At 41.7% G+C, this 23,285-nt stretch overlaps 1 protein-coding gene across 1 annotated transcript in view; it reads right to left on the minus strand.

The window, feature by feature from the left end:
* The window catches only part of SREK1IP1 (SREK1 interacting protein 1), a 46,597-nt gene that overhangs the window by 21,066 nt on the left and 2,246 nt on the right, over nt 1–23,285 (minus strand). Inside the window, exons 2-3 of the mRNA XM_077286111.1 lie at nt 2,511–2,558; nt 1,942–2,088 (exon numbers count right to left, since the gene is read on the minus strand). Of these exons, the coding sequence (XP_077142226.1) occupies nt 1,942–2,088; nt 2,511–2,558 (195 nt within the window). The remainder of the gene's footprint in view (nt 1–1,941; nt 2,089–2,510; nt 2,559–23,285) is intronic.

Consider the following 23,285-nt stretch of genomic DNA (forward strand, 5'->3'; position numbering starts at 1 on the left):
AATACCCGATGCGTTAGAATCGGGCCACCATCTAGTAATTACATAAATGAGAATGAATAATGTAGAAGGAGTCCGTTTATTTCACTTTGTGTTATAAATCAATGTTTTATTTTGGAAAATGGCAGCATAGCTTAGTTAGTATAAAAGGTGTGCACTGCGAGAGGTCTGCAGCGGGAAGCGGCCGCACCAATTACTTCCTACAGGAGCCATTATTCCTAGCTCAGTCAGTCTCACACACGTGCCAATCTTCAGGGTATGATTTTACCGAAAATATTTCAAGTATCGGTCTGAACGACTCTGCTCCCGGCTGACCCAGCACACATTGTAGATCCATTTGTAAGAACAAATATATTTTTGTTCAGTCTATGGTGTCAGATTAAAGGACCAGAGAATTTTTAGCCTTTGCTTTTTCATCCTTGCCGTCTCTCTAGAGCCATAACTTTTTTATTTTTCTGTCGACATAGGCAAATGTTGCCTTCTTTTTTTTTTTTTTTTTTTTATTGTGGAAGGAGTTGTAGGTTTTGAACAGCACCATTCATTTTGTCACACAATGTATTGAAACAAGGGAAAAAAATAATTCCAAATGTGATGAAATGGTGAAAAGCATGCAATTCTGCCACGGCTTTTTGTTTTTACGGCATTCATTGTGTGGTAAAACATACCGTAATTTTCCAGGTCAGACAAATTATAGCAATACCAAATGTGCATCTATTGGAAATTTTTTTTTTTTGTCACTTAAATAGAAAAAACAATGATTGTAAAAAAAAAAAAAATATATTAAATGTTTTACTTTGTGCCATTATGCTCTTGAGATCTGTAAAATACTTAGTTTATTGTTGATGGGGCTAAGAAAGGGATGTTTTATTGATATCAGTATTGTTCACATGCAATGCTTTGACTGCTTATTACCGTATTTTTCGCTTTGTAAGATGCACTTTTTTCCTCCAGATTTGGGGGGAAAATGGGGGTGCGTCTTACAATGCGGATATACATTATGTGTGCTGCCGCTGCGCGTGTCCGGTGCTTGCCGCTGCGCTGTCCCGTGCTGCGTGGGGGGCTCTACCATTCCATCCATGCTTTCCTGTGCATGTGCGGTGCACAGATGGAGATCTCGGCACTAAAATCTCGGGAGATGAGATTTCAGCACTGAAATCTCATCTCCCGAGATCTCGGTGCCGAGATCTCCATCTGCCCACATTTTGTGAAAGGCCAGAGCCCCGGCAGCACCAGAGACCTCCGCAGCAGCACCGGGCAGCACTTTCTTGGCATCCGCAGCATCAGAGACACCAACAGAGCACCGGGCAGCAGCGCTGGACACCCGCAGCGGGATCGCTGGAGACATCTGCAGAGCACCAGGCAGCAGCACCAGACACCAGCAGCACTGCCGGACATCCAATCATCTCTGCCTGCAGCCTGAAGCATCACCCCACTCCTGTCTCCTCCAGCAGCGACCCCGCTTCACCGCAGCCACTACCCCCGGTAAGCAATAAGACGCATGGATTATAAGAAGCACCACCATTTTATTTAAAAAAAAATTTTTCACTGCGCTTGGAGATTTTCTTTTGCTGCTTTTCAGTACATTGTACGGTAAAATGAATGGAGCCTCATATGGCTGTCGACAGAAAAAATAATAAGGTTATGGCTCTCGAAAGACGGTGGGAGAATCTCGGTAACACATTCTACTTTCATCAACAGATATCACAATTCTTATAAAAGCCTCATTACAGATGACATCTCACCATTTCTCAGTTGGCAGGGACACAATTGGTACAGACTTTTGACTATTCACACGATACTAAGGGTCTCAGCAGAACTGAATGGCTTCGGGTCCGGACAATGCCGGGGGGAAATTAAATCTGTAGTCAACCATCTCATGCATCCCGATGTGAATGAGAAATAACGACACGTTATACCTGGAACAAATCTGGCCATTTCACTTACTTTTCTTGTCTGTAGAAACCGGAGCTTTACTTCCAATTTCAACTTCATCGTCAGTGTCCTCGCTGCTGGTGCTGCTGACGTCCAACACGATGTCCCTCTGAGGGTCCACTCTCAGGAAGTTTCTGCATTCGAAAGTCAGATGGCCGGCTGAATGGGAGACAAGCATAGTCACCAACACTACGTAGCGCATGGCAAGTAAGCCACTACACAAGTGCTTTATAGGCGGCACTAGAGGATCAGCGGTTTTCCACATTAAGGTTATGTTCACATGTGATGGATCAAATTAGCGGCATATTACAAAAATCAGTGAGGAAATTAACACATGAAATGGATTTTAAAATCTACACCATGTGACTTGTGGTCAACGCATCCGTGCACAATTCCAAAGGAACAGGAATGTACAGTCTATAAAGCAAACATTGGTGAAAGGTCCTCTTCAGTAAGATTTGGGCCTTGGGCTGGACACACGGCCATGTTCTAGAATAACCGTGCACAATTACATCTAGATATTTAGTGCAAGTTACAGGGATTCATTTACAGGTTTTCCAGTAAAATATTTGAACACTTACGGTATCCACACTTCTTGCATCCCGCTCTGATGTTATCTTTGTTTACACCTGAAAAAAATTTTTTACATTAAATTTATTTTGTCTAAAAGATTAACTAGTCCTGGGCCTCTTCGGACACTCAATGTCAGGTGTCGCTCAGCTTTATGATCTGTAAAGTACTCCTATATATCTATTTTCTCCTGTGATCGAGAGCGCGCTGCTCCTCTGCATCTGAGGGGGCGGTGTGCTCCTGAAGATTGGCAGTTCGGACCAGTGGGGCGGCTGATTCAATCAGTGAAACAACAAAAAACTGACTGGCACATCCAAGATAATCTGAATAGGTGCATAGCAGGAGCAGCTACCTCCATATACAATATACAAAAAAAGGTTGAACGCTATTGTCCTAAAGCATTTCAATGTGAAATATATGAATATATGAATAGCAATATGGCTATGAATATTAGGAAAAAAATAATGTGCTTTGCACAAAATGTGGCCAAATAATGTCTGCCCATCAACCAATGTCAAGGTGGTCTCAAGTAACTAATGGGTCCCTAACCAGTGTGAATACCTCTCTTAGGTTGATGTCTGAATTCCTGGTGAATGTGGACACCTCTCTCAGTAAAGCTTGCATTTATGAGTAAACAGGAATCTCCATATACAATAACATAGCATCTCATTCATTTTTTTCCCTAATATTCAAAAGCAGTATTGCTATTCATATTTCATGTATTTCACATTGACATGCTTTAGAACGATAGAGTGCATATTGTATATGGAGGTAGCTCCTCCTGGTATGCACCTACTCACACTAGTTTGGATGTGCCAGTCAGTCTTTTGTTATTTCTATGTTAGCTTACTGACCGAGCACTCCGCCCCCCACCAGGCGGTGATTTTAATTACTTCAGGTTCCTACCTACCCATAAATACAGGCATTGCTGACAGAGGTGTCCACATTCACCCAGGAATTCAGATATCAGCCTAAGGGCTAATTTCCACTTGAGAGAAAAAAAACGGTCAGCTTTACGGACCGAAAAAACGGAGGTAAATCATGCGATTGTCATGCGATTTTTTATCGCAACATCCGTATGCAATCCGTGTGCAATGCGATTTTAACATGAGCTTTTACATACAGCAGTTCTCTGACATTTACACATTGTTTTACAACTAAATATTCTTCAAAACACAAATATATATTTATTTATATTTAATACAGAGATAGATAGCAGAAAAGTCGGTAATTCAATTGCCGGCTTTTGCTATCTCCTTCCCAAACCCGACATGATATGAGACATGGTTTACATACAGTAAACCATCTCATATCCCTTATTTTTTTTACATATTCCGCACTACTAATGTTAGAAGTGTCTGTGTGTAAAATTTTGTGTCTCTAGCTGTTAAAATAAAGGGTTAAATCACGGAAAAAACTGGCATGGGCTCCCGTGCAATTTTCTCCGCCAGAGTGGGAAAGCCAGTGACTGAGGGCAGATATTAATAGCCTAGAGGGACCATGGTTATTGGCCCCCCCCCCCCCGGCTACAAACATCTGCCCCCAGCCACCCCAGAAAAGGCACATCTGGAAGATGCGCCTATTCTGGCACTTAGCCTCTTTCTTCCCACTCCCGAGTAGCGGTGGGATATGGGGTAATAAAGGGTTAATGTCACCTTGCTAATGTATATATATATATATATTAGGCAATACTCTCATACCAGGGGATAGATAATGGCTCTGGCAGTGTATTGTGATGGTATTGGGGATGAAATTAGTAGGTTGCTACCAATGATTGCTGCTGTGCAAAAAAGTGGCAAGAAAACCATAAAGGAGAATGGCCACTAGGTGGCAGTGTGAGGCATGAAAGAGAAAACATTGTTTCCTAAGGGGAACAGCCAGTAGCAAAGAAATAAAGAAAACAAAAGAAAAACCATAACAGAGCCAGAACTAGCATTTACCTGATGGTGAGTGGCAGTGGGTGCCGATTGACTGGGGAAGCGGGTCGCCTCCTGTGCCCGACGAGCGCCGTTTCGCCTTTTGGCTTCTTCAAACAAGAGGGGCAATCTAGTTCTGGCTCTGTTATGGTTTTTCTTTTGTTTTCTTTTTTTCTTTGCTACCTACTAATTTCATCCCCAATACCATCACAATACACTGCCAGAGCCATTATCTATCCCCTGGTATGAGAGTATTGCTTAATATATATATATATATATACATATTTTTGTTTACTTAATTCTTTACTATACCCATTGTTTAGATATCAGACTGTTGTGTGGGATTCTAAAAGAGACGTGTTCCACGTCCATCCACATAAACAGCCGTGCCTCTTCTATAGGGATATTATTGCCGCTAATATAGTAACACTTTTTATGTATATTTATAAAATACCTTACTACTGGGAATCGCGGGTCACCACCTGTTTACATTTTGGAGGTCCATTTATTTACACCATCCTGTCTATTTTAAAAAATTGTTATTTTTAAATTATTGGTTAATAAAGATCTTTTTTACTGTCATCCGCTAATGTGTCACTTCATACCTTAATAGGTAATTTATTTCAGCATCTAATAATGGAGGATGTCAATAAGACACCTATCAATTATTAATCCAATACTAATAAAGGGTTAAAAAAGTTTATTATACGCTCAATCCAATTGAAGACCCTTGTCACCCGAAACAAAGTTAAAATAAAAAAACAACAATATCCCATACCTCTCCGGCGTTACAGTCAAGTCCCACGCTGTAAATCCATCTGAAGGGGTTAATTAATTTTACTAGCAGGAGCCTGCTAATGCAGCTGTTGCCCCTGCCTGTAAAAACTGGGGAATGAATGGAAAGCAGGGGAATGTAGCTACCTAGACTTGCGGTGCTGCGCCCCCTGCTGGCATTAACTCATATGAACTCGAGCGTGGGAATTTTTCTGAATATTTTCTCACACTACAGCTCATACACGGTTATGCCAGCAGGGGGCGCAGCACCGCAAGTCTAGGTAGCTACGTTCCCTTGCATTCCATTCATTCCCCAGTTTTTACAGCCAGGGGCTGCTGCATTAGCAGAGATTTACAGCGCGGGACATGACTGAGCATCGGAGAGGTATGGGATATTGTTGCTTTTTAATTTTAACTTTGTTTCAGGTGACAAGGGTCATCATTTGGATTGAGCTTATAATAAACTATTACAACACCATGTGTATTTATTCCATTAAAATACTTTTTTACCAATGTGTGTGTGTGTGTGTGTGTGTATTATTAACCCTTTATTGCTATAGGATTAATAATGGATAGGTGTCTTACTGACGCCTCTCCATTATTAACCTGGCTTAATGTCACCTTACAATAGCAAGGTAACATTAACCCCTTATTACCCCATATCACACCGCTACAGGGGAGTGGGAAGAGAGAGGCTAAGTGCCAGAATAGGCGCATCTTACAGATGTGCCTTTTCTGGGGTGGCTGAGGGCAGATGTTTTTAGCCAGGGGGGGGGGTCCTATAACCATGGTCCCTCTCTAGGCTATTAATATCTGCCCTCAGTCACTGGCTTTCCCACTCTGGCGGAGAAAATTGCGCCGGAGCCCACGCCAATTTTTTTCCATGAATTAACCCTTTATTTTAACACCTAGAGCCCCCAAATTTTACACACAGACACTTCTTACATTAGTAATGAGGAATATGTAAAAACAAAAGGGATATAAAATGGTTTACTGTATGTAAACCATGTCTCATATCCTGTCGTGTTTGGGAAGGAGATAGCAAAAGCCGGCAATTGAATTACCGGCTTTTCTGCTATCTAGCTCTGTATATATAAATATATATGTGTGTCTCAATGAATATAATAATAACAATATTATATATATATATATATATATATATATATATATATATATATACATACATACACACATACTATGTGTAGACATTTATCTTATCTATTCTAACATGTCAGTGTGATTTTACTGTACACCGCACTGAATTACCGGCTTTTCAAAGGACACCGGTGCGCAAAAATCAGACAGCACTCGCATGGTCCGAGTGCTGTGCGATTTTTTTCTCGCACCCATTGACTTACATAGGTGAGTCTTGTCCGAGAATCGCAGCAATACTGCGATTTTTTTCTCAGTCCGATTTCAGCTGAGAAAAAAAAAAAAAAAAATCGCAGATGAGATGTCACCCATTGAATAACATTGGTCCGAGTGCAATCCGATTTTTTATCGGATTGCACTCGTCCGTTTTTGTCGCAAGTGGAAATGAGCCCTAAGAGGTATTCACACTGATTAGGGACCCATCAGTTACTTGAGACCACCTTGACGTTGGTTGATGGGCAGACATTATTTGGCCAAATTTTGTGTCACTCATTTTTTGTAATATTCAAAAGCCGTATTGCAACTCATATTTCATATATTTCACATTGACATGCTTTAGCATGATAGAGTGCAACCTTTTTTGCATATTGATCCAGTGAGTTTGGCTAAATGATGCCAACTCCAGTAGTGATGTGTGCCATACATGGTAGAATTACAGATATCACAGAGCGACCCTGTACCTGCTGCCCTAACATCACACATTATTAAACATCGCAGATGTCGTTCTCATTCACAAAGGGTTAAACAGATTAGAGGTCGGCTGTGGATTTCTGGATCCCAAAACTTCATGCACTGGGAATTAAATTTACATGACCATTACTGAGGTAGCCGGCACCATGGCCATGTTCACACCTAGCATCAACATGGCTTTTTTTGTGCCATCATTAACAGTTGATGTGATGTCATGAAAACTAGGTGCCCGTGGTGGGTTTAAAGACACCGTGGAATTGGGCGTCGTTTGGAGTTTTTATTTCCCATAGATTTCTATAGCAACCCTGAAAAAAAAAACACGAGCAGCCGGTGGCTCAGTGGTTGGCACTGTTGCTTTGCAGCACCGGGGTCCTGGGTTTAAATCCCACCAAGGACGACATCTGTAAGGAGTTTGTATGTTCTCCACGCGTTTGTCGGTTTCCTGCCACATGTCAAAGACATCCTGATAGGGAATCTAGACTGTGAGCCACAATGGGGACAGTGATGAGGGCTGTAAAGCTCTGCAGACATAATGGCGCTAAATAAGCAAAGCATAATAACTAAAACAAAGCAATTGCACGAGTTTTGTAATGTAAAATGGCAAAATCAGAGTGCAGGGCGGGCTCTACCACGGCACTTGGGGTGGGTGAGTACTATCCGATTTTGCTTTTAAGGCAACATTTGGGGTTCACTTTCTAAGGCTTTGTTCCCACTGCGTCTTACAATGCCATCAAAGTGGATGAGATTTAGAGAAATCTCTTGCCCTTGTGCTTTTTTTTTATGCAGAATTAAGTGAGCTGTGCTACGTGTTTCAAACCCACAACATGTCAAGTTCTCTTGAGGCGTATGCAGAGTTTTATTTACAAATTTTCCCCATAGAATTGCATGAAATGCGAGGAAATCTGCACATGACTGCATCAGTAAGGTTTCATTAAAGCCAAATACCGGGAAGTATGAGAACAAAGCAGTTTTATTTAAACCATGACCCATCGAAAAGACAAAAAGCGCAACTTCAAGAACTCTGCAACATCAAAAAAACTCACCAAACACTTATTGCTGTAACACAGCCTAAAAGTTGAAAACCCAATTAAGTGTGCAATCAAATAGTTTGAACTTTAAAAAACAACAAACAAACAAACAAAACACCTTTATAAATACACGGCGTCCAATCTGCACTAAAATGGGCCACCTACACCAGATATTGATGCCAGAACACCGACAGTGCAGAGCAATCGTGCCAGGCCGGTGAGTGAGGTTGTTTTTCTTACACTTCCCTGGGCCCATTACCTTTTTTTAGTAGTAGAGGACCCCTTTATGTTAGGTTTACACATAGAGCGCCCTCCACTGAGCACTGTCAAAATCCACAAAAAAAAAGGACTATGAGAAAACTTGGAGCCATTCACCATTAGGAGTCACTGTGAACCCCACCGCCCGCCTACTCCCAGCAGTGTTTGTCGTCTTCTTACGTGCACAATAACATGGTCGGCCATGTTTTTTGTACACATCTGAAAATAAAAATAATTCAAGTTTTTTTTTAGGTTTCTACTGGAAACCATGATGCAAATCAATAGCACAAACCACTATGTTTCACTTCCCAGGCTCTGTTCACACTGAGTTTGACAGGCGCTTTTAGAAAAGAAACTCTCCCAACTCTCCGCTCGAAACTTGTGTTTTTTTTTTTTAACTCCTTTTGATTTTTTAGAAAGTCCCTGCTCCAAAACCTCTTAACCTCTTGAAAAAAAACAAAACAGCCTCAGTGTACATATATCCTTAGAATTATTTCTGCAGAACTGTGAGCTGGCAAAAAACAATAATAATAATTAAAAACAGGAGAAAAACAAATCTGACATTCAAAGCTATTTTCTTATGCCCTGACATTAATATCCGGAGCGGACTTTTACTCAGTCAGACTTGAATACAAGAAGAAAGGACTTTGAAATAATAAATGGGTTTTGAGAGTAAATATTTGTGTAAGCACAAACCAGAAATGGGACTTAATTCACATTGGATTCTCAGAAAGGCCCATTAATAGCCATCATGTATTGTCATTTACTGCTTTCTGTAAAATAATGCAGAATATTGAATGGTAGATTCAGACAATAGATTTGGCCTGAAAAGCTCAACATTTCATGAAGTACCTTCAGCAGACAACTCTCATAATGGGCTCAAAGTACAATACAAAAATCAGGGCGACTCGCATTACCTGCATAGAATGTAGATAAAATAGAAGCAAAAGCACAGTCTTAATTATGCTCTAAATTTACATTCCTGGAATCTACAATTAAAAGGTTTTCAGCTTGGTTACCTAAAGGTACCGTCACACTCAGCAACTTTGCAAAGAGAACGACAACAATCCGTGACGTTGCAGCGCCCTGGATAGCGATCTCGTTGTGTTTGACACGCAGCAGCGATCTGGATCCCGCTATGCTATCGCTGGTCGGAGCTAGAAGTCCAGAACTTTTATTTCGTCGCCAGGTCGGCGTGTATCGTCATGTTTGACATCAAAAGCAACGACGCCAGCAACGAGCATAGGGGGCGTCGCAGCGTCTCCTTCTAGCCAGTCGGTACAATCCGGCTGTTTGACATGGAGCTAACGACCTATGAGAACGATAAGTGAGTCGCCGTTACGTCACTGGATCGCTCCTGCATCGTTCTGGAGTTGCTGTGTTTGACGTCTCTACAGCGACGCTCCAGCGTTCTAGTTTAGGTCGGCTCGTTGTCTATATCGCCGCAGCGTCGCTGAGTGTGACGGTACCTTAAGTTTAAGATGTACTCTGGCTGGAAAAAGTCACGACTAATCCACAGGATAGATAACTTCTAAAATCAGTGTGTGTCCGACCCCAACTGATCAGCTGAATAGAGCTGAGCGCTGCTTTTAGAATGGAGCGGCAGTGCGCATGCTCGCCCGCCAGTGCGCATGCTCGCCCGCCAGTGCGCATGCTCGCCCGCCAGTGCGCATGCTCGCCCGCCACGCTGTTCAGTCTCTGGAGCCCTCCAATCAGATTTGTCCGGCAGTCCCGTGGAGAATGAGTGGAGCAGCAGTCGAGCATGCACACTACTGCACCATTCTAAATGGAGAGAAAAGTGCCCCAATACAAGACAACGTCTAACTGGAATACTTCTTTCAGAAAGCAAAGCCTTCCGAATAACACACACAAAACATTTTTTTCAGAATTTTTTTTTTTTTTTATTAATTGAACATGTAAACATTTTATAAAAAACACGGAAAAAGTCCAATCACCATGGTGCAGAAAGTACCTATCCAGTAAATGAGCACTGAAGCCCTGCATATAACAGGAAAAGGACAGCAGAACACATCCAGGAGAAAGGACCACAAGACAGATCTGTAGAAGAGCCACTCGTTGCCATCTCCCACTAATTGTGATATGGAAAAGCAAAATCAGTACAGCAGCCTCCTATGTTAACTTGTTAAATGCTGGTTTTGATCTCTGATAGCAGTATTTACGATGTGCCGGCGCAACATTCTATGCGCCCATTAGCGGACCTGTGATGTGATCGCGGGGGGCAGACAGGTTGCCAACACAGCTGGGGTTCAGATGAAAACCCCAATGTCTCTTATTACGGTACTCCTGTGAAAGCCAGCCTGTAGTCTTGGTCACAGGAAGAGACCGGCACACAGTCCCGCCCCGAAGCACAAACATGTTTCTCATCATAGAGAGTCTATTTGTGCTTAGGGGAGGCCTGTGTCTCTCTTTGGCTCCTCTGGCTTAGAGCAGGAAGATAAGATTCTGCCTACAGTCCCTCCCTGGAGCACGGGCATATGATTAACTGAAAACATCTAACACTTATTACACAAGAACCACAAGACGGATTTCATCACCCAGGTATCATTTTAATCAGTATAACAGCGGCAACCTGACAGTGTTTGCAGTTTACTTAGCAAAATCCCGCTGACAAGTTCACTTTAAAAGTTAGGTCTCTGGATAAAATAACGTAGTCAACTATTGCACACAGCAGCAGAAAGTATAATGACATAGAATACCAGTACGACGATGGCCATAAGGACATTTGTACAGTCACTGTCCGGTAAATAGGAGCTTATACATAAGTTCAGATATACAATGGGCGCTTTCCTTGCAAACACAGTGTGAATAAGACATGTTACCTACAGTTATACCAGGACATTGCTGATAAAGCAATGGAGAGAAACCTCTCCAGGAGACGAATCATGTACTGAAAGGGGTTGCCAAGGCTGGGGACGAAAATCCACAATGTGACTGCAGACCAGGGCTGTGAACTCGGAGTTGTGGAGTCAGTGTCCATTTTGGTGGAGTTGGTATAAAATGGACTGACTCCAAAAAAATATAATAAATTGGGTACTGTAGTTCAGTGCAGGATGTGCTGTACATTTTTTTTCATAAGAATTTGGGAAAGTTATGAAATGTCCTATAAATGTCTGTTCTGTTCCTGATCTAAGGAACTCGGCTTTTAGTTGAGATGAATCTATTATTTATGTACATGCTCAGTAGTGACCAGTGCTGTGGAGTCGGAGTCAGGGAAATTGAGGAGTCGGAGGTTTGGCTCACTGCTGCAGAATGACGAATAGACGCCATTGTGATTCTTCAGTATGCATGTGATGTGAATACTTGCAGTCATTTGCAGACTAGAAGTGTCCTTCACTCGATTCCCTTTGCTGACAGAAGTTGAACAAGTGTAGTTGGTAGTTAACCACAAGTATTCATGTGCGAGCCTCATACTGGCACGATTCAGCAGTCTGCAGTCACATCCAGGGACTACAGACTTTTGTCCTAAGACAAAAAAAAAAGTGACTCCATTTTTTTCATAAGTGTTGGCAAAGACTCTGGGGAATGCACACAGAGCGGTCCACTGACCAAGCATTTAGAGGTTGTGACCCTGTGATCAATGGCAGGGTCCGAATAAGAGACCAATATGTGAGCCAGGTCAGCAGAATAATTACACAGGTCAACAAAAAAAAATTTTTTTTCTGGTGTCCAAAATATTTTAATGAATTTGGGGTATTTTTGGGGTGCTGATTCTGAATATGCTATCAGTTTTGCCAGATTGGCTCAAGTTTTTGACATTTTTGGTATCTTATTTATAGCACTTGTTGGTAAATGCGACGCATCATCTCATTAATTTCTTTGGATTAGTACTTGAACTGAGCAGTTCTCAATATAGTTTTGTGTTAATTAGTGTTCTAAAAGTTTGTTCATAGCTTGATTTTTGCACTAACTTTATGTTGTTGTCTGTTTTCCAGTGAAAAGCATGAACTCATCAAGAAGAAGTTGTCTTAACGATCCAGACTCATTCTGTTACATTTGTGGTGAATACACACTGCCAAAACATAGAAGAAACATAACAGACTTCGTAAAAAAAGTGTATTTTGCCTATTTTGGGGTTATGCTTGGGGACCAAGACAAGTTTTGGGCACCACACATAGTGTGCAAAGCATGTATCGAATTATTACGAAAATGGAGCAAAGGACAAAGAAAAAGCTTCAAATTTGGTGTTCCAATGGTGTGGAGAGAGCCAAAAAATCATCATGATGACTGTTATTTCTGTGCAGTGCAAGTGCAAGGATTCAATAAGCATAAGAAACGAAAATGGGAGTAACATGGAATCTGCAAGAAGACCTGTCCCTCATTGTGAAGATGTGCCTGTACCTGTGTTTACCATAAATAACAGTCATCATGATGATTTTTTGGCTCTCTCCACACCATTGGAACACCAAATTTGAAGCTTTTTCTTTGTCCTTTGCTCCATTTTCGTAATAATTCGATACATGCTTTGCACACTATGTGTGGTGCCCAAAACTTGTCTTGGTCCCCAAGCATAACCCCAAAATAGGCAAAATACACTTTTTTTACGAAGTCTGTTATGTTTCTTCTATGTTTTGGCAGTGTGTATTCACCACAAATGTAACAGAATGAGTCTGGATCGTTAAGACAACTTCTTCTTGATGAGTTCATGCTTTTCACTGGAAAACAGACAACAACATAAAGTTAGTGCAAAAATCAAGCTATGAACAAACTTTTAGAACACTAATTAACACAAAACTATATTGAGAACTGCTCAGTTCAAGTACTAATCCAAAGAAATTAATGAGATGATGCGTCGCATTTACCAACAAGTGCTATAAATAAGATACCAAAAATCTCAAAAACTTGAGCCAATCTGGCAAAACTGATGACATATTCAGAATCAGCACCCCAAAAATACCCTAAATTCGATGAAATATCTTTGGCACCAAAAATGCTGTTGACCAGTGTTATCGGGGTGAAGCAGCAGCCAATCACAGCGCTTCGATTTCGGACCTGGCTTTGTGCAACTATACTCTCTGGAGTACAATTACAAGAGAAGCACTTGGGTCTCTGGGCTGTGCAAGGGAAAAGGACGGCTGCCCACCCACCAACACTTCTGTAATCCAACACAATAAAGTCAATACATTATTTTGAAATTGCTTTGTTGTATCATAACAGATAATTTTCCCAACATTTTGACCATCAGGTCTTTTTCAACTGCGGTGCCATGTATGCCGCTAGTAGAATAAAACAAAGGAATTTAAAGATAATTAGTTTATTCACTTTATTGTGCTAGGATTATAGACATCTAATCTTCTGGATTTACCATATCACTACTGGTTTGACCCTTCACTAGTCTTCTGTCAGTGTCTCCAGGATTTGGATTTAGTTTCTCTTAACATGATCAAAAATATCTGCAGGACCCTGATCCAGCGGCCATGTCAGTAGTGGCAGCCAACCAGAGCCCTGCAGACCTCTTCCTATCTGATGGGGTCCCCAACAACTCTACTGATTAGGAGGCCTGATGAGACGCAACACATGCATCGAATGGCAACGATGACGTCACGCCAGGCACACTTATCTGAAAAGGTGCGAAGGATGATGGCAAGTAGGAAGAAGTCTTCAGGGCTCCCATACAGCGACCATGGAATAGTAACGTGGCTGCTAGATCAGGGCCTGCAAATTTTTTTGTATCTCTAGTTCCCCTACTGCGCCGTTGGACGTTGCTATTGACTAGTTATCATGTAGATCAGACTTTGGCTCTGTTTGATTGATCTTCAACTCGTTCTGTAAGCGACTACTCTACAGACACAACCTGGGAGCCCCTGCTGAGAAGTCCAGGTCCCTAAAGAAACTAAAGAGTAAGGCTATGTTCACACGCTGCGGATTTTGCTGCGGATCCGCAGCTGCAGGTCCGCAGCAATTTCCCATGCGTTTACAGTACATTGTAAACCTATGGGAAACGCAATCCGCAGTGCACATGGAAACGCAGCGGTTTACATTCCGCAACATGTCAATTCTTTGTGCGGATTCCGCAGCAGTCTTACACCTGCTCCATAATAGAAAACTGCAGGTGTAAAACCGCAGTGGAATCCGCACAAAAACAGCGGTAAATCCGCAATAAATAAGCAGGAAAAAAGCAGTGCTTTTGCCCTGCGGATTTATCAAATCCGCTGCGGAAAAATCCGCAGCCCTTACAAATACGTGTGCACATAGCCTAAAAACCAGGGAGTCCCTTAGATTCTGATATGCAAAGAGGACTGTGCCAAGTCTGGCTGTGGAAGATTGTTTTTTGCATTGATGGATATGCATATTGACCATCATCTTTGAGAAGACCATTTTTAAATGACATTTTGTTTGGTCTCTATGTTTTCATCTTACACTAAATAATTCCAAGTGATCTAGAGAAAATATAAAGGCAATATTGGATGGCACATGCTATTATGTCAAGACCAACACTTTGCATGATAATTAGTAGGTAGAGAAAGGACAGTGATGAATGAGGGAGGTCTCTTTTTTTTTTTTTCATAGCCGCCTGGAAGCACAGGAGAGCAAAAAACGAAACCACTGAGATTAGTTTTGAAAAAAAAAGCTTGTAGCATTAAAAATTCATGAAATTGATGCAGTTTTTCATTCACGATTTAGGAACGTATAACTGGTGACAGACAGGCGAGTATCAATGTATAAACACAACAGTAGAAAGTCTGTAAGTTAGATCTCCACAGCCATCCCATAATTAGAGATGAGCGAATCTGTTCGGCTCCCTCCTTACTCAGCAAGCTATAGCGCCTACCGAATAAGCTGCAGAGGGAACCCGGATACATGGAGCGCGCCGGCTGATCAGCTGTCCGGTGCCGCAGCTGCATGTGTCACGCTCTTTCACAGCCACAGCACATGCATGGAGAGCCCAACAAATAGGTTCTTCATGATGCCTGTGCTGTGACATTAAAACAGCGCAACACATGCAGCTGCGGCACCGGACAGCTGATCAGCCGGCGCGCTCCATGTATCCGGGTTCCCTCTGCAGCTTATTCGGTAGGCGCTATAGCTTGCCGAATAAGGAGGGATCTGAACAGATTCGCTCATCTCTACCTATAATATTCATGAACATGCCACCACCATTCAGCCATTATCAGCTCCGTACTGCAGCAATTCTTTTCAATATTAGTTGAGCTGCAGTACTCATCAGCCGCCACTACACGGTGAACGGAGCTGTGGAACTCTACTCCATACACAGCATACATATGGATGACGGCCGTTCCGTAGGGGGTCTGGTACTGGAGCCCGACAGCTTATAAGTCATTAATATAAAAGTACTAGAAAACTCATTTACCGTACCCTCTTCCCTAAATGGTCAAGTTTTATTTTACGGTTTACGTTTTTTATCCCCCCATTTCTTCTAAGGGCCATAATTTTTTTATTTTCCGATCCACATGTAATAGCCATATTTTATGCAGGGCGAGTTGCACTTTTAAATGACACCATTCACTTTACCACATAGTGTAGTGGAGCACAGGCAAAAAATTCAAAGTGCAGTGACACTGCGAAAAGATGCAATTCTGACATTGTTTTTTGAGAATTGATTTTATGGTGTACATTATACAGCAAACATGACCGGGTAATATGATTCTCCAGGTCAGTATGATGACGGTGATACCAAGCTTGTCAAGTTTCCTTATTAAATTAGTGATGTAAAACCCCCCAGAAGTTTGTAAAAAAAAAACAAAAAAAAAAATTTTGTTTTGATAGCCGAGCCATTTTCCAAGACTCATAACATTTTCATTTTTTGATTGATACAGCTGTGCTAGGATTTTTTTCTTCACGGGGTGAGAATGTTATGATTGATTTAATTTTAGAATAGATATGGCATTTTGATCACATCCTACTTTATTTTTTTGTGCAGTTGCGGCAGCTAGAAAACCCTCGATTTTGGCATTTTCAATTTTTTTCTGTTTAGGGTGTTTATCGATCGGGTTACTTTTTTAAATTTTGATAGACTGGACTTTTCTGGATGCGGTGATACTACGTACGTGGGGGGGAGGAGATTTAAACTTGTTTTTCAAAAAAAAAAATTTTTCTTCATATTTGGAAATATTTTTTTTTCTGGATATTTGTTAGTCCCCTTAGGGTACTTGAACCTGCAATTATCAGATCGCTTGTCCTATATACAACAATAGCACAGTATTGCCGCATGTAGTAACATTCATACTTTCCTTTGAAGCCCAGTCACAGGTTGGCTTTCAATAGATTTCATTGATGACAGTCATGGAGGTCTCCAGCAGACACGGGAGCACAGATGCGTCCCCATGCCGGCACACTGCTAATGCCGCTGCCAGAGACTGACAGCTGCATTTAACAGGTTAACAATCGTTGGCAAAGATCTGCGTCACCTGCGGCTGTTAGAGCCAGGATCTGCCTCTGACATACAGCCATTATATGCCGGGTATGGGGCAGAAGTTCCAGAAGTGGGCATGGTTAGAAGCCGCTCACACACAATAGATCACTGTGGAACGAACAATGGATCGGCCGCTCATTCAGTGGACAATGCTCTCTACCAGAGATTAGAGCTTCAACCAAAAAAGAACTAAATGCTCATAGAGTACAATCCAAAAATATCACATTTTATTAGGCATTTATAAAAAATAGTTAAAATACAGAGGCTGCCGAGCTTCACGAGGGGGAACAGACTGACTGCCTGAATAAAGTGCATAGTGCATGACAATATAAATAATTACTTGTATAATTTTGCACAAAATACTACAATAATTTCATCATACAAAATGCCTGAAGGGAAACACACTCAGTAAATCAAGCAGGGAAGCGAGTGCAGGAAATCACCCCAAATCCTGGCTTTAAACACCAGAGAGGCTAAATGCAGCCAAACAACAGGTGCAGCCCATGGTAGAGAGCAGCACTTGCTCCACAGTGGCTTCATCAATGTGAGCATGGAAGATGAAGGGAAAGTATATGATACCTACAGAGTGGTTAAGTCTGAGCCCGTCGCCCCAACGCACGTTTCGTTGCTACTTCATCAGATCAGGATGAAGCTGGGAAATACAAACCGCTTCAGTGCGCACCATCGGGAGCCGCTCGTCATGCCGCATGCGTGGCTCCTCAATAGACAATGTGCAAGTGTGGCTCCCCAATTACATATTGTGCAAGCGAGGCTCCCCCAACACAAACTGCGCAAGCGCGGGTATACATTGATGTCAGCGAAAACCACGGGACATAATTCAAATTGAGTGGGCAGGGACAACCCTGGCTGAAAGCAATGAATCACACCCCTATGACTAAATGAGCAGGTTAGATATAACTACCGTATATAAAGTGCTTTTTGATAAGGATTACAGCGGAGATTTTAGTGCAAAAATTGTAGATGCTATAAATGACATGACAGGTTCCCTTTAAATTAGGGACAAAATGTACAATTGGTGGAGAAAGGTTGAGCTTGATGGACCTAGGTGTTTTTTTCAACCTAGGTAACTATGTGACCCTGTCCAGGATGAAAGCTCCTACAATGGGCATTTGAGCTTGGCTCCTGGCATTCATGGCGGCTACCTAGACATTGTACAGGCCAAGTACACCCGTTCTTGGCAGTAGCATTCTCTAATGACCAGGGAATTTTTCAGAAACGTCAAAGATAATGACCCCCCCCAACACTACAACATTGCACAGAAATGGTTTTAGAAACCCGACAGAGTGATGACTTGACCGTGAATTTACCAAGACCTTACACCGATAGAGCATCTGTGGGATGCACTAGAAAAACAAGTGGTGCAGTTGGCAGACTGGTGTGTGAATGCCAAAGACTGGTGTGTGAATGCCAAAAAGTGATACATTGTGCACAACTTATTTGGGTGTTTTATGCCAGAATTCTAGAATTTCGGCCAAGTGTCTACAGCTTGGAGAAGCCATGTCTTTTCTGTATACAAACTTTCGTGCCAACTTCTGTGACTTCCTCCCTAGTTAGACCTGTAGAGTGTGGCCATAGAGGCAGCAGTGAAAAGGACACAACGTGGGCAAAATCCACTGCATCATAAAGAGATGGTCAAGTGACATATGGTCCAAAATAAGTTGTAAGTTGTTTCATTAACAATTTTCATTAGCGCGCTGCTGATTGTAATGGCCGGACGGTCTCGCAGGTGAATAATCTGTTTTCCAACAAAATTGTGCCTCCATTTAGAATCACTGTCAGTGCAGCCCCATCTGGCCTTAGTGATAACGATTGTCATCTGTCACTGAGAGAGTGCTGCTTATTAGAAAATGTAATCATGGAAGCAAAGACATCCCACTTACATTACCACAGACACACCCCAATGATTTCAGTGGCCCCTCACACAGATGCGCGTTTCGCAACCAGTTTTCTATGGGGGTGCGTCAGGGTGTGGGGACGCGGAGGTCATTACTCCAGCCCGGTATACTACTGACCTTTGGTAATAAGGTAAAATTGCACATAGCACCCTATCAAAAAAAAAAGAAAAAATGATATTGTGACAGTCACTGGTGAAGTGATGGTGGGGAGATACATGTCACTGCGCATGATCGCGTCAGTGACATTAAACCAGATTAGTTTCCCCCAGCACTGCATGTTGGGACAGTATATATAAAGTGATATAATGGGCTGGTTTATAATGGGCTGGTTTTAGTGGACATTCATAAAGCGGGAGGGAGAAAGTCCAAGTATCTCTTCCTGAAAAACTGCCAGGAGCCGTGTGATGTCAGAATCATGTGATCAGTCACATGATGAAGGAGGCACAAGGTCAGGGCTTAAATGGCTGACTGGCAGAGCTTTCAGTGTTCAGTGGCTGCTGGAGAGATAGGACTCCAGGGAGTTGTGTGCCCTAACTGAACCATGCACATTGCTGTGTGTTAGTGGTCTGATCCCATTCCGCTAGGAAAAAGGACTGTGTTTTTCTTTCTTTTGTATCTTTGATTTGCTGTTTTGCCCAGAGGGCTGTGTTTACTTTTAAGCTTGGCTTATGCTGGTACAATAAACCAAGCACTTCCTTAAAGAGACACCTCTGTGTCCAGCTGAGTGAGGAGCCCTACCACTAATATATATACATTTTTTTTTCATTCTATTACCTATGTGGTCTCATTTTCTCAAGGGACAGTTGCTTTGACAAATCTAGGGACTATATATTGATCTACATTTATCTTACTTGTCTGCATGCCACAGCATAGATTTTCATAGGATAAGCTACATTTATTGGTTCATACAATATTACAAACCTATTTTGATCAATATTAGCCCCTTCCCGCCGCGGCCCTTTATCGTTTTTGTGTTTTCGTTTTTCGCTCCCCTCCTTCCCAGAGCCATAACTTTTTTATTTTTCCGTCAATATGGCCATCTGAGGGCTTATTTTTTGCGGGAGGAGTTGTACTTTTGAACGACACCATTGGTTTTACCATGTCTTGTACTAGAAAACGGGAAAAAAATTCCAAGTGTGGTGAAATTGCAAAAAAAGTGCAATCCCACACTTGTTTTTTGTTTGGCTTTTTGCTAGCTTCACCAAATACTAAAACTGACCTGCCATCATGATTCTCCAGGTCATTACGAGTTCATAGACACCAAACATGTCTAGGTTATTTTTTATCTAAGTGGTGAAAAAAAATTCAAAACTTTGGTAAAAACAAAAATGCGCCATTTTCCGATACCCGTAGCGTCTCCATTTTTCATGATCTGGGGTCGGGTGAGGGCTTATTTTTTGCGTGCCGAGCTGACGTTTTTAATGATACCACTTTTGTGCAGATACGTTCTTTTGATCGCCCCTTATTGCATTTTAATGAAATGTCGCGGCGACCAAAAAAAACGTAATTCTGGCGTTTCGAATTTTTTTCTTGCTACGCTGTTTAGCGATCAGGTTAATGTTTTTTTTTTTATTGATAGATCGGGCGATTCTGAACACGGCGATACCAAATATGTGTAGGTTTGATTTTTTTTTATTGTTTTATTTTGGATGGGGCGAAAGGGGGGTGATTTAAACTTTTATATTTTTTTATTTTTTCATATTTTTAAAAACATTTTTTTTAACTTTTGCCATGCTTCAATAGCCTCCATGGGAGGCTAGAAGCTGGCACAACTCGAGCGGCTCTGCTACATAGCAGCGATCATTAGATCGCTGTTATGTGGCTGAATTGCAGGCTTGCTATGAGCGCCGACCACAGGGTGGTCTCAAGGACCTCTATGGTTACCACTGACTCATCGCCGACCCCCGATCATGTGACGGGGGTCGGGATGCGCTCATTTCCGGCCGCGCGGCTGGAAGCGGTAGTTAATTACCGCTGTCAGCGTTTGACAGCGGCATTTAACAGGTTAATAGCTGCGGGTGAATCGCGATTTCACCCGCCGCTATTGCGGCACATGTCAGCTGTACAAAACAGCTGACATGTCGCGACTGATGTGGGCTCACCGCCGGAGCCCACATTAAAGCAGGGGACCAGACCTCCGCAGTAATAGTACGGCAGAGGTCGGGAAGGGGTTAGACCTTTTATTTAACTCACTCTGGGTTTCATCCTCTCTCACACTTCCCTGGATTACTTTGAGGACTGTCTGATTGCCCATTGGCTAGTTCATTAGACCTATACATAGTATTTATTTTTTGGTGCATATTCCGTTTGTCATTAATTTTAAGTAACATAAAACCGGATGTACTGCAAGGACATTTAAAAACATTCAATACCATAGCGCTGTTTCAATACCTTGTCTGTACCAACATACTGTATCTATCCTTGCCTAATATTTCTCACCTGCTAGCGTTCCCTTTTTGACATTTCTGTTTGTTTTTGCTACTGGTTTTAAACCATTTAATAAAAATAATTTTTGGATGGATGCCTTCTCAACTTAATGCTTTGTACTTATGGTTTGAGCTCTTAGTGTTAGTAAAAAGGAAAATGGGTTTATGCAAAAGCTTTGGCACCCAGAATGATTAGTACCTAGTAGCACTCCCTTTTTTAAAGTATCTGTCAGGAAATAGGAAAGTTCTAATTACTGCAATTACACATACAGCGCTCTCAGCTGCAGTTTCCTCTGCCTGCCAACACAAGGCTGAAATTCTGAGCCACTCTTTGTCCCTCTGCCTGTGTGTGTAATCCTAAACTTCTTCCCCCCTCCCTCAGGAATTTATATGGCTCCGTGCTGCAGCAGACAAGTCTCCCTACACTACTCATTCCCCCTCCCATCTGATACTGGTTAAAACTGGCACAGAAAGCATGAGCTTCTATTTTTCTTTTAAGGTTCTATATATTGGCACCGATCAGGGCAGGAGATATAAGGATTATATATGCCGGATGTCCATCGAGAGATCTATAACTCACTGAAACCGCTAGAAGCTAAACCCAACGAGTGCAAGGAGCGGGTTTCTCCGTAAGCGGCTCGTGTAACTACGCCGTGGTTACACTTAAAAGAATCCCGCTGATGTGGTGCACATCCTGATCAATATGTCTTTTGTATACGAGGTTCATACAGCGAGCTAGGTATAAAAAATGGTTGCCATAACTAAGAAAAGGGGAGGACTCAACCTCTAAGTGAGGTCACCACAGGGGGAGTGCCTTGGTTTTAGGCTAGGAAATAAGTGAGCGAAGCAGCAGTCTTCACATGTCTTTTGTCCGGGGTCTAGCTGCTATACAGATGTGTGATGCATCTAGATGTGAGTCCCTGACCACATGGGCAGCCAGGAGATGAAATGATCTGAACGAAATGTGTTTTTTCAACTTTAATCCCATTTTATTTGTAATTGTACTGTACATACAATACTTTTCTTTATAATACCTTTTTATATTTCTGTAAACACTGCCTACCTTTTTTGGAGTATCAGCAGGTTTGGATTACTTTTTAAAACGTAACTTGTACTCAGCTTCTTTTAAAAAAAAAAAAAAAAAAAAAAAAAAACACAATAACTAAGGTGCATAACAACTTGTGCAAATAAAGTGCTGGTGCAAGATATGGAAAAAGTGCCAATAAAAACGTATGGTACCAATGAAAAAACAAGGGGAATATTTTACCACAACCAGTGTGGTGCCATATATATTCTTTTTTGCCCCTGTATTTCAAATGTTCGTATTTCTTACATATATCAAATAATTCCAATGTTTCATAATGGTTAATCTGTCTTTTTCAAATCTTGGACTTATACCACATCAAGTCCTAATAATAGTTTTTACACCTATAGAGATAGTCTGGTATGGTGTTTTTAACGACTCCCCCCCCCCCATTCTGTATTAAATCATTATATCTCAGTGTTTCATCATAACATAACGATACAATAGACAACATAGTCACAATATATCCAATGAGGCATCATTTATCAGTTACCCCTAATAAATACGTACGTCAGATGTGTACTGTTCTTTTAGCCGAACATATGGCGGTACAAAAAACAGCGCGCTCATTTATCGAATGGAAAAGAAATGAAAATGAAAGGGAGACACGATTTCAGAAAAGGAAACACACGGCAGTGATATATAAAGTGTCCAGTGCCCAAGATGGTACTCTCTGAACCCAGTGGTGAAAACCGGGGGATATGTCCGGTTACTCAGACAAGCATAACAAATGTTACACATCTAACCCAATATGATAAATAAGAACGTATGCCGATAAATGTATCAATAGAGAGGCATAGATGTATTTAGGTGGTCATTTGGGATAAATGCTATGATAAAGGAATTGAATGCTAAACATTTCCTTTCCGTTTGATAAATGAGCGCGCTGTTTTTTGTACTGCCATATGTTCGGATAGAACAACAGTACACATCTGACTTTTTTTTTTTTTTTCGGGGTAACTGATAAATGATGCTTCATTGAGTATATTGTGACTCTGTTGTCTATTATATCGTTATGTTATGATGAAACACAGAGATATAATGATTTAATACTGAATGGGGGGGGGGGGAAGTAGTTAAACACTAAGAACCAGGGGCAACCAAACAACCCTGGCTCATGACAAATTAGTGTGAGTGGTGGGGATGAAAA

The sequence above is a fragment of the Ranitomeya variabilis genome, chromosome 1 (assembly GCF_051348905.1).
Source record: "Ranitomeya variabilis isolate aRanVar5 chromosome 1, aRanVar5.hap1, whole genome shotgun sequence".
Taxonomy (NCBI): Eukaryota; Metazoa; Chordata; class Amphibia; order Anura; family Dendrobatidae; genus Ranitomeya; species Ranitomeya variabilis.